This window comes from Musa acuminata, chromosome BXJ3-2 (genome assembly GCF_036884655.1).
Source record: "Musa acuminata AAA Group cultivar baxijiao chromosome BXJ3-2, Cavendish_Baxijiao_AAA, whole genome shotgun sequence".
NCBI classification, from domain to species: domain Eukaryota; kingdom Viridiplantae; phylum Streptophyta; class Magnoliopsida; order Zingiberales; family Musaceae; genus Musa; species Musa acuminata.
In genome coordinates, this window is record NC_088350.1 from 25227944 (window position 1) to 25244225 (window position 16282).

The 16282-nt window shown below is 39.9% G+C and overlaps 2 protein-coding genes across 2 annotated transcripts; one reads left to right on the forward strand and one right to left on the reverse strand.

Moving 5' to 3' along the window:
- Positions 1-1778: 1778 nt before the first annotated feature.
- Positions 1779-2949, reverse strand: LOC135631394 (pectinesterase inhibitor 11-like). The gene has a single exon (XM_065139039.1). The coding sequence runs from the start codon at positions 2667-2669 to the stop codon at positions 2025-2027; it is 645 nt and encodes a 214-aa protein (XP_064995111.1). The 5' UTR covers positions 2670-2949; the 3' UTR covers positions 1779-2024.
- Positions 2950-7389: 4440 nt separating this feature from the next.
- On the forward strand, positions 7390-15793 carry LOC103976168 (phosphoglucomutase, cytoplasmic 2). Its single transcript, XM_009391375.3, has 18 exons — positions 7390-7546; positions 8666-8747; positions 10230-10285; positions 10465-10578; positions 10709-10771; positions 11019-11138; positions 11227-11327; positions 11623-11682; positions 11764-11863; positions 11975-12132; positions 12207-12302; positions 13208-13271; positions 13344-13425; positions 13573-13748; positions 13841-13917; positions 14806-14938; positions 15341-15457; positions 15540-15793. The coding sequence occupies exons 1-18, from the start codon at positions 7466-7468 to the stop codon at positions 15609-15611; spliced, it is 1752 nt and encodes a 583-aa protein (XP_009389650.1). The 5' UTR covers positions 7390-7465; the 3' UTR covers positions 15612-15793.
- The last annotated feature ends 489 nt before the right edge of the window (positions 15794-16282 follow it).

A 16282-nucleotide genomic window follows, 5' to 3' on the forward strand; every position in this document is an offset into this window, starting at 1 on the left:
TCTCTCCTCTTTTTATTCTTTCTCCTCAGAGGCGTCTCTTATTTTCTAATATTCAAGATTACCCTTATTTACTTTTCATTGCCCTGTCACCCCTCCTATGGCCATCGCTCTCATCTTCTCACCAACGACCGTAACACATACAGCCTCACCCTTGGCTTCCCTCCTTCGGAGGACCCCACCTCGTCGTCGCCCATTCTCTGTCGGCAGAGCCATCTCACCCCACCCCCCCCCCCCCCCCCCACCCCCCCCTCCCCCTCCTCTTTGCTCTCTCCAATCTCCACGCACCCCTTCCTCATCCCCCACCTCACCACCATTGGGCAATGGCTCGGTCTCACGACAAAGCGAAGGCGACAGAAGCCCCTCCCCCACTTCCCCTCAAGATCCCCTTTCTCGCTCCCATCGACGCTCGATCTATCAGTGAGAAGCTCGACTTGCACTTCCTCTCTTTGTTGGTTGCCACCTTGCCTCAACCGTCCTCCCCTTGTTATCTCCTCCGACATCCTCGACGACCAAATACCCCTTGGCTCCAATTCATTCCCCTCCTACTAGGCGAGGGGCCTCACGGCAGTGCGGAAGTGGCCACACGCCTCCATTGAGGGAGGAAGTCTCCGGGGTCTCGAGGGTCGTCACCATGGTTGAACGTAGCAGAGGCCGATGCAGCGGTAGCGTCACCGTAAGGGGATTCTCGGAAGGCAGTGAAGGCGACCACGATAACCAGTGAAGCCGGCCATAGGGCGGTGCAGATCAGGTATTCAAGGTTAAACCGGTAAAGATGGCCAGCAATGGGCATTTGCTGGAATAAAGCAAAAAAGAGCACTCGATGGGAAATAATAGAAACTTAGGGTTTTTCTTGGAGAATTTATCCATTTAAAAATAAAAAAAAAAACATACAAATATAACTTAGAATCGATAGTTATGACTTTAACTAGCGAGTTAGGATTTGATTAATAAAATTTTTTTTTTCCTCTTGTTATTAATCTTTCTGAGGATAAAAACAACACGATCAATTTTTTTATTATTATTCAAATTAGTTCCATTTCATATCTGTTCGATCGGGATTAATCTATTTCTTTTACATATCGATTCCATGTATGGTATTAATGTCCTCAATACTCTCTCATTGGAAGCTGCAAATTGCTCATTTGTGGTTCTCAAATAAGTTCCATAGCTCCTCTTTGTTCCATACATGGATGGATACGTGTTGCTATGTGTTGCTCTTTTTCAAGAATCTGTAGGCACGTGTGAATGCGGATCTACTTTGCATAGAATTTGTGGATGACCAGTGATCATTTAATTCGTTGAACGAGTAGAAGATTTGGATCCAATTGAGGTTTGTTTTCGAGTCCGTCTCACAATTGATGTTAGGTAAGACCCTACAAAATAATATAGGAAAATACTCGGTAAAATCTTTATGAGATTTGAGTTAGTAAATGATTCAGATGATTCGATCAAATATGAAATTTATTTATGGTTAATGATATCGTGGGATTATGCGCTGAATCCGATGATCAGATGACGCAAAAGCTGGCTCATGAACGATGATGCGTTGATAACGTATTGTCGAGGTATTGGTGCTCTTCCACGTGCCACTATCCATGGATCAAGATGATGTTTAATAGTTACGATCAAATGCTTTCCAGTATATTTTATTTGTGTGGAAGTCTAAGGAACATTTCCAAGTGCTTCCCAAGACAGTGGTCAATAAACATCATCCTTGTGTGGAAGTCGAAGGAGCATTTCTAAGTGCTTCTCAAGACAGCAGTCAATAAACCACGACATGATTGGTGCCTGACTGATTGAAAGACAGACAACTCAAACTCTTTTTTTGTTTTCTCTCTTTTTCTCTGCAAAAAGATGAAACATATCCTGCAGAAAAGCATATGTAGTATTCATCGGTATCAAATCAACCAAACTCTTCCCTACCGAAGCAGTCGCAAAGACAGAGAGAGAGAGAGAGAGACGTGGACATGGCACAAACGAGCACGAAGAGGGACCGAAAGAGAGAGAGAGAGATCTACGCATGGTCATCGGCTGGCGACGATACCGTTGACGAGGGCGAGAGCGTTGCTCGTGTACTGTTTCACGAGCCACACTCGGCGGCAGACGTCGGCCTTCGCCCGGCTCTCGGGTCCCACCTCCTCGAAGCCATCGACGCACGTGTCCTCGTTCGTGAGCGCGGCGCTCATCCACGTCTGGGCGTTGGACATCCGCCACACCGCCGCCGCGGACCCCGCCGCCTCCGCCTCCAGGCCGCACAGCTCCCCGGCAGTCCGCCGCGCCAGGTCAACCGCGTCGCCTAGTGAGTCCGCGCAGTCACGTAGCGCCCCCGCCTCCGGGCAGGCAGAGGCGGACTTGGCAGTACCGCAGGCGCGTCGGAGAGAGGTGACATGGGCGGAGAGGGAGGCGACGCGGGCGAGCGTGAGGTTGGTGGCGAATCGGGCGAGCTGGATGGGGCTCTGCTGGACGGCGAAGGAGAAGCCGGCGAGCGACCTGTAGCAGAGGCTGGGGTACCGAGTGGCGCCGCACCGCGCCCGGATAAACTCCGTGGAGTTCTCGCCGAAGGAGGCCTGCGGCTGCGACGCTTGGACCAGCGGAATCCTGGCGGCGAGCGCATGCAGGACGGTGAAGGAGAAGAATAAGACAAAGAGAAGACAAATCTTTCGAGCCATCGTCTTGAAGAAGTTGAGAGACTGGTTCGTGTCGTCGGGAGGCTTCGGAAGGAGAGCTTATATAGGCCTGTTCGCAACGGAAATGACATGGGTCGGTGGGACCCGACGACGGAACCCCCGCATGTTAAGACCTTTCTCGAGTGAGGGAGCGGCTCAGCTGTCCGTACGCAGGCAGGATCCAGCGGTTCTCTGCTCGCAGTCCACGAAGACGGAGAAAGCGGGGGGAAGAGTGCGAGTGCTGCTCGGCCGAGCGCACAACACAGGCGGCCGTCGAAGGAGGGCCGCCCATTCGTTGGTGGAGCAGTAAAATATCGACAGGAGCTGCCACCTTCTCACCCGGACGCCATCAGACACGGAGGGTCAGAATCACCGTGGGGCCTTCTCCTCTTGCGTCCGATAGGAATGCAGCTCGTCCGAGCAGAGACGGCAATTACAGCTGGTCCACGTTGCATCAATCCAATTTGATCGAGCGACTTGATCGACACGTGCGAGACATCGAGATCAGTGTTTTGTGAATCAAGCGTGAGATGCTGTACCCTGGCGCTGTGATTTTGGCGTCCATCCGAAGAGAACAAACACGTGTCACTAAGCGGAGGCCCAGTTACCAGCGGGACCCACGGTAGCATCGAACACGATGCGACTTCCCGTGAAGGGAGTAGTAGTGGCAGTGGCCGGTGACGTGCGAGCGGGCACGCGAGTAGGCGTGGGAAAAGCGAGGCAGAAATGGCGGCCGCGGGTCGATGGGGTCCAATAAATGCCTTCAAGTGCGGCGGGTTGGTCGTGTTCCGACCCCACAACACACACTTCGTTAACAACGTACGTGACTTGCTCGCCTAACCTTTTCCAGAAGCTTCAATAAGTCACTGGCGACCGAGAAATGTTCCTCCAAAATAATTAATATGTAAATTTATTTCTCCATCTAATAATCATGTAGAAATATAAGTTAAATTATATTTATATATGTATGTAATTTTATCTTAAAATTTGGGGGTTTATTGCCAACGAATCATTTAGTTCTGCACATAGGTTGGGGCCACTAACGAAAAATGTTCAAAGGATCCAACTCAATCTGTCCTTCAAATTGATTGCATTTTTATCACAATCATCGCCTAGATTTGCACCAGAACGGATTTAGTTGACTTTTCTAATAACCATCAAATCAAGGATAAAGTCAGCTTTTCCTCAACCCATTCCCACTTGCTAACTACAAAAATATGTTTTATGTACTTATTCGTTGGATCTCATCCTAATAGTTAATTACATCGTCATCAATGACCGACCATTAATTAATTGGAGGCATCTATCGGCTGGCCCTGCCAAGCCATGCTCATGCTCATGCCCTAATCTAGCTCCTGATGCAATGTCATCGGATCGTCACTTTGATGTGATCAAATGAATCTTATCGTATTAAGAACCGGATTTGTAAGATAAATCTTGAATCAAAGATCTCCATATAGAAGCATCGACGATGGGCAGCCGACTCGATGAGATCCTTCGACGAAATTTTCTAAATCGGTTTTGTGGTTCCAAATAAAATTTAATGGTCAAAGAGATGACCTTATTTATAGTATTAATTAAATAATTTATTTACTTGTAAGGGTGAAAACACTTTCGATTTATTTTCTAATATATATTTAGTCTTTTATAAGTGAAAGAATTGAAAATCAATACTTTTATAAGAGTTAAGGTTGGGATATATCCCTAATGAATTATAAAAATAATTTCAATGTTTCGGTTGATGGTGATGAAAGGTATCGATAGTGATGAATGACAGCACCGTTGAGGGCCGCGGATAGCTATTGCGTATGAGGATAATGGTGACGAGAGATATGAGTTGCTTTGTATCTGCGTCGGTGTCGATGCAGTTCCGAGCGATATTATTTTGCTTGTCGACGACGATGCAAATGTCGAACGGTACTTTCACTACTCGACAACTACGTTGACACCGATGCAAATGTAGAGTGACTCTCATCTTTCGATATCATTCTCCTTATCTATATCATTCACCTGCAGCTCTCAATAGTATCATCATTCATCATCATCAGCTGAAACATTAATATTATTTTTTTGTCGATTGTTTTCATGTTTTCATTGGTAAAATCGATGATGTTATGATAAATAGACCTATATATTTTACTTTTATAACTATAAGAATTTTAATACAATTTTTTAAAATCTAATAATCATAATGTTAAGGAGGTCTAATTATATGAGATAATTATCGAATAACATCTGAGAAATCATATTTTTTAGCTCATTTAAAAAGGATAAAATCACGTGGGCTCACCCAAAATAAATAATTTTTCCTAAAGACAAATTATGACTTATAAAATAGTAATACATTCTATTGCATAAAATCATATATAGTATACTCAAAATGGATAATTTCTCACGTGTTATCGTGCTTGCATTGCATTTATGCATACAAACGATCTATTATCAAATTGCAACACTGATGGATTTCTAATTTTGCAAGAAACTTCTATTGCCAAATTGTAGAACTTTTTTTTCTCTATGCTAAATAATCTCATTAATTGTTAATTTATATTTTTAAAAATAATTATATCATTAAGATGTCATTGAGTACATCAATAGAATCATAATTTGAAAGAGGGGTGCAATTAATTGTAGCTTTGGCAGCAAGCTCATGTTAGATGGAGTTGGTTTTCCTTGGGACAAAGTCCCCACGTATAATGTTTACAGAAGAAGTCATGATAAGGATGAGGAGGTTTGAAGAACTTGCAGTTGCGTGAGGCTTAGGCAGTCTGATCCGATGATGATGCTTCTCAAGCTAAGATGGTTTGCTTTTTCTGATGCATCCCAGACGGTCTAACATTCTGCGTGAAACGGATCCGAGGCATGATGGATGTCACATTCTACATCAACAATGACTCCAATCGAAGAACGAATGAAACAGTCCGTTCCAGAGTTATTAGTGGAAAAGAAACCATCATAATCAATAATAATTTTGTTATGTACCTTTATATTGTCGCCTGAAGGTTCATATGGCTTGATCCTATTCCAAAAATATAAATGGGCTAAGAGCGGGAATGGCTCCGAGATAGGGCTAAGTTACGCTCGATCTATGCCGGGGTCCTACGTAATAGATCGATATTCGAGGATTTCCGATTTGACTCCTTCAATGACTAAGTTAGCAAGTGAAAAATGTGTTAGAAGTTGATCTCCTATCTGGAGATAGGGAATCACTATTTATATTTGTGGGGATGACTTTAGAGTATGATAATTGATAATGGTTGTTGGTACCTCATACGACATGATGATGTGGGCGACTGACCCGTATATCTCTTGTCGTGCGAGTCGATCTGTACCGATTCCTATGGTGCGACGTCGATTTGTATAGTCTCGTGCGGTGTAGAGCTGACCATACTGCTTGTCAGGTCAGCTTCCTATCATATGAGTCATGTTCCACGTTGGCTGCCAACTGGCTACTCGGAATTGATGCTGAAATATTTCCAATCAAATTTCGTAAGAAAGGGTTCGATGAAGAGAGGAGTTGGGAGAATTTGAGAAAGTTAATTCATTCCTGAGAGGCAAGCATTAATTTTTTTCTTGTTTAAGGATTTTTGAGATATTTAATGTGACAAGTGCTGGATTAAACTACAAATGGCATGAATCTTGATAAAGTATATTTTGGGTGCAAGACACGTCACAACGGATGCCGCACTGCGTTATAGCCGAGTCAGCAAAGAGAGCATCCTCACGCGCCAAGTCAGAACCCATACCAAGGCGTTGTTTGGTATGTCCCGTCCTGGAAACTCGGGACGACACCGTCTGGTGTCATTCTGCGCATCCTGGGACGGCGGCCACACAAAAGTGTCGTCTCATCCCTCAAGGATCGGTCGGCACGTCAAACTCGCATACGACCGACCCTCGTACATTAGTATAAAAGCCCCCGATCGACATCCGGTCAGAGGGAGAGGAAAAAAAAGAGAAAAATAACTATTGACTTGCTCGTCAATAGTTATTTTTGCAGGAAAGCGACCACCCTCGAGCCGCGAGCGTCTCAACCTGGAAATTGCCATCCAATGTACGAAGGCGAGTTACCAACCAGCTTGGAGATGGAGAGACGCTGCTCAACACAGACAGCGCCCGGACCGAGGAACATTGATCAACACTCCGTCGCGAGGGTCCGACCTACCTCAGCATCCAGCTCAACCGACAGAAGACTCCCGACATCAACCCGTGGATCAAGTCGTGTCGACTCATCGACACATTTGTTCACTAACAAATCTAAAGCGCTATTTATTTTTTCCCCATGTTCTAATCAATGCTATGCAAGTGATTAATACAAATCATTGAAGATAGATCATTATGCATGAATGCAATCAATTAATTTGGTTCAAGCAAACACATATATGTGAGTTTTGCAAGCAAAACATAACATTTAGACTATGGTTACAATTATTGTTTTTATTAGAGCTTTGTATAAATTAAATATTTCTAAGTATTTTTACACCTTGCATTATTAAATTTTTTTTATCAATATAAGATTATATATATCAGTATATGCTAAATTTAAATTTAATGGCATATGTGCTAAAATATAATTTTGGGAAAGGAAAGAGGCGAGCCCGGTTCAGCTGCCGCTTGGGCCGTGTGGGTCCACTCGAACCAACCGCCTCGAGAACCGCGCCGCGGCACGCGAAACGACGACGCCACGATCCCCGGTTATGCTATCCCACCTTTTATATGTTCGAATCTCTTCCAGTTCTCGCCACGACACTCTTCTCTCTCCTTCTTCCCCATCGCCTCCGCCGATTGCCTCTCTCTTACCAATGGTGATGTTCACGATGACGCGAAAAGAAACCGTCCCCTTCGACGGTCAGAAGCCCGGGACCTCGGGCCTCAGGAAGAAGGTGCGCGATTGATTTCCTTCTTCTTTCTCGTCCTCCACTTTGAATCTGGGTTATACTCTTCGTATTCCTACAGATTTTTTGGGGATCTTGTTCTCTTGTTGTTCGTAGGCGACTGGTTTCCGTTTGGATGACGATGGATTCCACATCGATCTGCCTGTTCTTGGATTTTTCCTATTATTTCTTTTATTGCGTTCTTCTTTATGTTGCTAAATGACGAACTTTTATTATACTGTATGTAAGATTGCTTGTGATCCGACCTGAGTCAGTTTCGCTTGTATTTGGTATTCGGTCTAGTACTAGCTGCCCAATTTAGATCGGACAATTTTATTGGTGGCTCTGGCTATAAATTCTAGTGGCAGATAGCAAAACAAAGAAGAATTTGTACGACAAACGATGACCGGAGTTTCGTTCCTGTTTATGCAGTTACAGAAAATGTGTGCTTTTTATATGAGGATGCACTTTACACTAGCAATTGTAGTGATCATATAATATGAGTAATTATCGGATCTGATTAAATTAGACAGAATATGGGTAGCCATGATACTAATTCTTTTAGAAACTTGTTTCTCCCCGCTTGCCATTTGTTTGTTGTGAATCTTAATTCCAAAGGGTAATGGTGGTCGGCTCATCTGAACGACATTGATATTTACAATCTTGAGCACTGAGTTGTTTCGCTGTTTGATTAAGATGTTATTTTTCCCTTTGATATGGTGAATCAATCTTTCCTATAAAGTCAAGAAAAATTAGCAGCAAATTCTCTATTACAAGATAAGACAACATAAAACATATTTATTATTTGCAGAGCTGGATTCTAGGTTTCTTTTTGTGTTTCATTTGAGTCCATCAAAATGCAGCTGTCCAAATATGATTCATCTTTTGCTTGTAAGTTGGCTCTTTGATACTACTTCTTTAGCATAATCGTAGGAATACAAGTAAACCGCTTCATTAAATGATATATATTTTTCATGGAATAGAGTAACTGTGAGGTGGATTTTTTGCTTTTACATTGACCCCTTTCTTACTACTTGTGGTGGAGTTTCATATAAGAGTAGTCTTCAACCTTCACATCTTGTCTTTTATCCTTCAGTTTAACCTAAATTAAGTGAGATTTGCTTTCAGGTGTCAGTTTTTAAGCAGCCTAATTATTTGCACAACTTTGTTCAATCAACATTCAATGCCCTCCCTGCTGACAAAGTGAAGGGTGAGTTTAATTTTCTCCTCCATAAATCCATTATGTTGTTGATGCAGTGATTTAGTCAGATGTTTGATATTTTTGCTAGGTTTGTTATATAAATATAAACTAGTGTAACTATTTGATGGTCAAGAGATTGTTGTACATCACAGAGGTGCCTTTCTTCATTTTTACATGACCAGGCCATGACTCATTCAGATACATTAGAGATTCGTGATACTTTATTTCAATATAATCAGGAGAATTGATTAATTCTACTTTCGTTTGTTGTGCTGATGGTCTTAATTCTTAACTGACTTCCTTGGAAGACTATTTGACACACTGTGTCAAAGGGTGGATGCAACTGACACTTATTTGATTTTGCATAATTTATAGCAGGACACAAATGAAACACTGGGAGTTGGAGGAAGTGGCAGGAGAGGAGTTAGTATAGGGAGAGGAGGAAGAGGAAGAGGAAGGAGGAGGATGAGTACGAGGAAGATAATTAACTATTATTTTATTCTTTTATGGGTCAGAGTGGACCGCCTAAAACGGTGGCAGTTCGCGTACCAAACCGCTACGTATTGCCCATTTCGTTTCAGCCCGGGTGAGAAAGATAACCTTGGTGGGAACTACTCTGTATTTTGGCCGTAGACTTATTTAAAATATCAGAGGATCTCTTTAGTTGAGACCAACCAACTTCTGGTCTTGCTGAAAACAAATGGATTTTGAAGAGGGATTGCCAAAGAGCTTGAGTTTGTTAAACCAAGATTGGCTAGAGGGACAAGTGCAGAAGGTGAGTCTCTTTTAATTATTTGCTTACATGATTTTCTGTTCGTATCTACTTAGGCTAAGGAATTGAGAACAGAAAACTAAAATAAGAAGTTGAAGCTGGGCTCATAGAAAACCAATTTTAAACTTCCACAAGCAGATGTATGAAATTTTAAAGCGGAAGCTCTCTGTTGGCCACTTGGTGTATTATCTGAGGCCTCATCAAGGTGACTATTTGGCTGCCAATGGAATAAAGAGGATAAGGAAAACAGCTATCTGTTATATTTTCTCTTATTTGCCACTTAAGCGGGCTTTGAATAAGCCAGAAGATCAATAAGATTGTGGCAGAAAATAGGACTCAGCAGGCCCAAATGCAGAAAATAAAACAAAACCATTCTAAGATACTGAAGTAGTGCTCCATCCTTTTTACTGAAAAAGAGAAGTTAAGTTGATATCTAATAGAACCATTGTAACAAAGCTGTTAAGTTGCACATGTTGATTACATATTGCATAACAGATTAATTGTGGAGTTCTTTCTACTTAACACATACAGAAGCCAAGAAGTTGTTCATGCTTTTGTAGTAAAATGCTTCATAGACAGGGACACAGACCTAAAACATTGCACATCCAAATCTGGCCCCTAGAAATACTCAAATATTGTTTATTAACTATGTCTTCTAAAGGACTACATTATTCTTTTTATTGCTTTTGTCAATTTTTAGCATAATCTTCTTGGTTCAGGGGCTACTGTTGTTGTTTCTGGGGATGGTCGCTATTTCTCAAAGGATGCCGTTCAGGTACTATTTTACTTCATTTTGCATTTACTTGTAAATCGCATCATTCTTTATGACATTACACTAATAATGGTCTTAATATTATGGATAAGATATGTGGGTGAACCATTTTCATTTGGCATATATTTTGGTAATTACCATCTCTTTGGTTCTTTTCTTACCTTTTCTTTTTGACCCAACAGATTATTATTAAGATGGCTGCTGCTAATGGCGTAAGACGAGTTTGGGTCGGCCAAGACAGTCTCCTTTCAACACCAGCAGTTTCCGCTGTCATTCGAGAAAGAATTGGTGCGGATGTGAGTTTCTCTACCATCTATTGACTAAGTTTATTTTTGTACAATGGTGGCTTTGGACCTAGGTTTGTTTGTGCCTCCTAAAGTAGCATTTCAAGATTATCCTGGTCTCTTATTGTATCCATAATAACAGGGATCAAAGGCAACTGGAGCTTTTATCTTGACAGCAAGTCACAATCCAGGAGGTCCACATGAGGTCTATTCTCATTTTTCAAGTTAATCTAAATTCTGGAAGAGCTTCTTTTAACAAGTCAATCTACATTCTGATCAGAAGGAATTTTTGCTTTGCTAACTAAGAAGGTTAAAGGCACAATGCAATTCTGTCATCTCGATAATCTTTGGCTTGTTTAACTTTCAAGACTTGATTGATAAGATAACATTTTATTACTTGTTTTGCTTTAGTTTTTAAACCATTGGATTTGCCAATGAATCTACTTTGCCAGGATTTTGGAATAAAGTATAACATGGAAAATGGTGGGCCTGCTCCTGAGGTTATCACTGATAAGATCTATGCCAATACTAGAATACTAAAGGAGTACTTCATTGCAGAAGATCTTCCTGATGTATGTTCAACATCTAAAAGTAGGTTTGTTTGCATAATTTATTTCAAGATTGCAGAAAATCTGATATCCAATAACTTCTGCATTGCAGGTTGATATTTCTGTTATAGGTCTAAGCAGCTTTTCTGGGCCCGAGGGACCATTTGATGTGGATGTCTTTGATTCAACCACTGACTATGTGAAACTTATGAAGTAATGGAGTTTTCTTCGGAGCGATTACCATAGTTTTATGTTTCTGTATATTTCTGTGTATCTGAAATTAATTAATTGGTGCTGCTTTGACATGTAAACAACATTAAGTGAGTGGAGTAATTGAAGACTATAACGATTTAGAATGTCATGATATTGAAGTGAACATAGTCATTAATTTCTATCGCATAAAGTTACTGAAATTCATATTGTGGATAGACATTCTTTGAATAAAATATTAATAATTTGTTTTTTCACATTATTAAATCTTGTTTCCTTTTTGTTTTGGTGACTCCAGGTCAATTTTTGATTTTGAATCCATCCAGAAGCTACTTTCATGCCCTAAGTTCACATTCTGGTATCCACTGGGCCTTGCTAGTATCTGCAAGTTCTTGCTCTTGCAACGGTTATCTAAGTTTAATTTTTCACTATTCTTCAGCTATGATGCACTTCATGGTGTTGCTGGAATATATGCAAAGCGTATTTTTGTTGAGGAACTTCGTGCTAATCAATCTTCGCTTTTAAATTGCACGCCTAAGGTTTCTCTTTACTTAGCTTGACACATTTCTTATGTCTTTTCTCAAGTTGAAGATCATTGTTAAGACTTGAGAGCATATTCTTATTATGAAACATTGATCATCTTAAAACAGGAAGACTTTGGAGGTGGCCATCCAGATCCTAATCTCACCTATGCAAAAGAGTTGGTTGCAAGAATGGGATTGGGTAAATCAAGCTCTCAAAATGAACCACCTGAGTTTGGTGCTGCTGCTGATGGTGATGCAGATCGCAACATGATCCTTGGTAAAAGGTATTTTTTTAATTACAATATATATGATGTTGAAAGCTATTATGATTATGACATTTTTTCTTTTCTTTTTTTAGGTTTTTTGTAACTCCATCAGATTCTGTTGCCATAATTGCTGCCAATGCTGTTGAAGCCATACCATATTTTGCCTCTGGTTTGAAAGGGGTTGCCAGGTATCTAAGAATTTTTAGAACTCTATGTTATAGTTATTCTATTTGGCATGCTTGAAGAATGGATTTCATGAGATGCACAGAAACTATAGCATGAGTTAAGCAGAATTGTGGCTTATCCTCTGAAATATTCTTTTCATCATTATGTGACTGCATCACATAAAATCCGTGCAGCTACATAGGTGGTACATGCATATTTGTCATATGTGGCTGCATACATCTATTTAGTCACTTTGCACTCTGCATGTTTAAATTATTTCTTCGAATAAGTTTTTTGCATCATGTAGTGTACATTTACTTATTTTCTAAGATTTGTTTCTTTGTTACACATACTTTTGATTGTTTTACTCTACTTCTATATTTACCTACATGTACCACATATGTGCAGTGAGTGTAAGTACCTTAACCGACCGTATATCATGGTCACTATTTAGAACATTGGATATACTTGATCTTGTTTTGCCAAGACTAGGGATAATTGTGGATCAATGACATGGTAAATTTCTTTCTTCTATCTTATGAGGGGACTAGGCTTCCTGTATCTAGGTTTTCGTTGGCGAACTTATGATGGAGGTGTTCATTTTTTGTTTTGGCTTTCATATGGGCTATCTTAGAAAACTTTGATATCATCTGTCAGGTCCTTTAATGGTTTGCGAACCTTGGGAGTGAGAGACAAAATTAAAGCCATAAGTCCTATACTCAAAACAATAAATGACAACAATTACGCAAAATGCATCCTCCATAAACCGTTTGTTTATTGTTTTTGCTGCTTGGTACATATTATTCCTTTGTAATGCATATTAAGCAATACAATTACTTGATGATATCTATGAGGAAACTCTTACAATCATCAGTTTCCCTCTTGTATGTATACCTTTTATTAATCATTCTGCTGATCTTACCTTCAGGAGTATGCCAACATCAGCTGCCCTTGATGTTGTAGCAAAGAAGTTGAATCTTAAATTTTTTGAGGTGTGTGTAATATGGAGCTTCAAGCCTTGAATATGCATTTGACGGCTTAAAACAACAATTGGCACATCACAGGTACCTACAGGTTGGAAATTTTTTGGGAACTTGATGGATGCAGGACTTTGTTCAATTTGTGGCGAAGAAAGCTTTGGCACAGGTAAGTTAAATGATTTTTGTTCCCTCCACACATTTGCATTTTCTTGTTGTAAATTATTTTAGGGGCTGCAATTTTTCCCTCACTAAGCAGGATTATGCATTTTTATAATTCAGAGTACTCTATGTAAATCTGTTGCCTTCCTTGCAGGCTCAGATCATATTCGTGAAAAGGATGGAATTTGGGCAGTTCTAGCTTGGCTTTCTATTCTTGCTTTCAAGAACAAGGATAATCTCAAGGGGCAAAAGCTGGTGACGGTTGAAGATATAGTTCTTGGACATTGGGCCACGTATGGTCGACACTACTATACTCGCTATGACTATGAGGTAAGTGTCGGTGTATGTTTCTACCATTCTTTGACATAACTGCTGCCTATAAGAGTACTGTCTTTAACCTGTTCATACTGTTTTTGTTAAAGAATGTTGATGCTGGGGCGGCCAAGGAACTCATGGCACATTTGGTTAATCTTCAATCATCCCTTCCTAATCTTAACAAGTATGCTGTGATCCTTGTGACAATAAAATTTTATTTACACTCTTTGTTGCATTATTATTATCTTTTGTTGCATGTCTTTTTTCCCCTTTCATATGCTTTTGTTTATAGCATTTATTGTTTATATCATGTTATTTCCAGTTATTATTCTCTCAATGCACTTTGTGACATTTCATTGTGGCTCTAAAGATCTTGATATAAATCCTGATAATTTGCTTGATTTTTCTTGCAATTAGTTTTAGGCTTCTAATATAACTGCATATTTTACTTCACGAAGTTTCTTTTTCTTACAAAGTTCAGTTAGAATGAACGAACCTATTTTTCTTTCCAGAGTCCTGCTTGGCCTGGCATCACTGTACACAAGTACGACTGAAGATTCTCATTTTCATTTTGATGTAGATCGAGTTGCAATTTGTTGCTACTGAATTTTGTGTTTCGAGATGTAAATGCACTTTGTCACTGTATCTTGCATATCAAATTTAAAATGTTAAGATGAAACAGATGCCGAGGACTCATGATGTGGCTGTGGCACTTCTGAGCTATGAACATGTTAAGATTGGTTTACATAGGATAAAGTCTGGTCTATCTTGTTCAAGCATCCACGAGCTAACTGAAAAATGATATGTAAGTGAAGAAAAGTGACCAAAACCATGATGCTCTCCTGATTTTGTTCAAATTTACTTGGCTGCTATGATTTAATCTTATTAGTTTCCCTTTTCCTGATAAGTTATAGAATATGCACAATTTAGGAGGAGGCAAATTTCTGCATGCATACCAGTGTCAAATTTACTTGGCTGCTAAAGAACATTCCTGTTCTTTAGGCCGGTCATCTTTAACACGCAAAATAGGACATGGTTTTAAGAAAAAGTTAACAATGTTTGATTTATTCAGGTTAGTCAAGGAGATGAGATCAGATGTCTCAGAAGTTGCACAAGCAGACGAATTTGAATACAAGGATCCTGTAGATGGCTCTGTCTCTAAGCATCAAGGCATCCGATACCTCTTTGTGGATGGATCACGACTAGTAAGCTAAACCCCTTTTTATATTTCATCTAAGTTAGTTGATAATATACGGTAACTTTACATGCTAACTTGAAGCCTAAAGATGATATCTGTTAACTGATACTATTGTACATTCAATAATGAAGCAGTATTATACAATGCTAAATTGAAACTTTAAAGACATTTTTTGTTTTCTATTACAAAATTACAATAACCATTATAAAACTTTATATTCTGCTTAATGATATGCTTAAAAGTTAAAAGTGCTCCTCCGCCCATTCTTCTTTTCTCTCACTCTCTCTCTAATATATATATACATATACAGACACACACATATACATATACATATATATATATATACATACATATTCTTCAAGGTGTGAATTGAATTATTTCTCATTAGCATCTGCAACATGAATCTCAGGTTTTCCGGCTATCTGGAACTGGTTCCGAAGGTGCTACCATCCGGGTCTACATCGAGCAGTACGAGAACGACTCGTCAAAGACTGGGAGGGATTCACAAGAAGCCCTTGCTCCACTGGCAAGAAGTTTTTGCCTTTATGCCGTTTTACTACTCAGTAAGATACTCTTATAAGGCCATGACACGATGCTTTCTGCTGCAGGTTGACGTCGCGATAAAACTATCAAAGATGAAAGAATTCACTGGCCGATCTGCTCCTACTGTTATAACATGAAACAAAATTGATCAATAGCAACACCAAGAACTTGAAGGTGGAGATCCATCTTCCTTTTTCTTTCATCAATTATAATTTTGTACTTGGCTCTACAAAGCATGAGACATTACATGTTTTTGAAATAAATTATGTATTAATACAGGTCCATTAAACTCCAGTGCTGGTCATTGAAATCCATCTTATATGCTGATGTGTTGCTGATTTTTCTTGCAAAAGCATTGAGACCCTTTGATCTATACTTGTTAGGCCGGCATTAATACTTTTTAACAAAAGAATGAATTCAAATAAATATTCAATAAAAATACACAGCCTGCAGTGGTCAATAGACTCAATGGAGAACTATATACAAATTACGATCAGTAGATCTATATCCTGGGAAATCATATTTATGTGCATATTACTAAAACGAGCGTTCAATATTACTAAAACCCATCAAGAGTCACTAAAAAAAGTTAGGCATTCATTATAGCAATCCATATCGATGCATGGAGTGTGTTGAACTGCAATCCATATCAATGCATGGAGTGTGTTGAACCGATAAATCTTGTTCCCTACCGGACGCTATTAGATTAAGCCGAAAAAGGATCACCTCTATAAACAGAGTGATCGTCGTCCAGTCGCAGATGATTTGTAACAAGATTCACCTACCATAAAATCTTTATTTGTTTGAC

Bases quoted from the DNA above. Each gene is read 5' to 3' on its own strand.
- LOC135631394 (XM_065139039.1), bottom strand. From the start codon at position 2,669: ATGGCTCGAAAGATTTGTCTTCTCTTTGTCTTATTCTTCTCCTTCACC.
- LOC103976168 (XM_009391375.3), top strand. From the start codon at position 7,466: ATGGTGATGTTCACGATGACGCGAAAAGAAACCGTCCCCTTCGACGGT. The intron at 12,303-13,207 runs GTATCTAAGAAT...TCTTACCTTCAG, and splicing joins GGTTTGAAAGGGGTTGCCAG to GAGTATGCCAACATCAGCTG. The intron at 13,272-13,343 runs GTGTGTGTAATA...GGCACATCACAG, and splicing joins TGAATCTTAAATTTTTTGAG to GTACCTACAGGTTGGAAATT.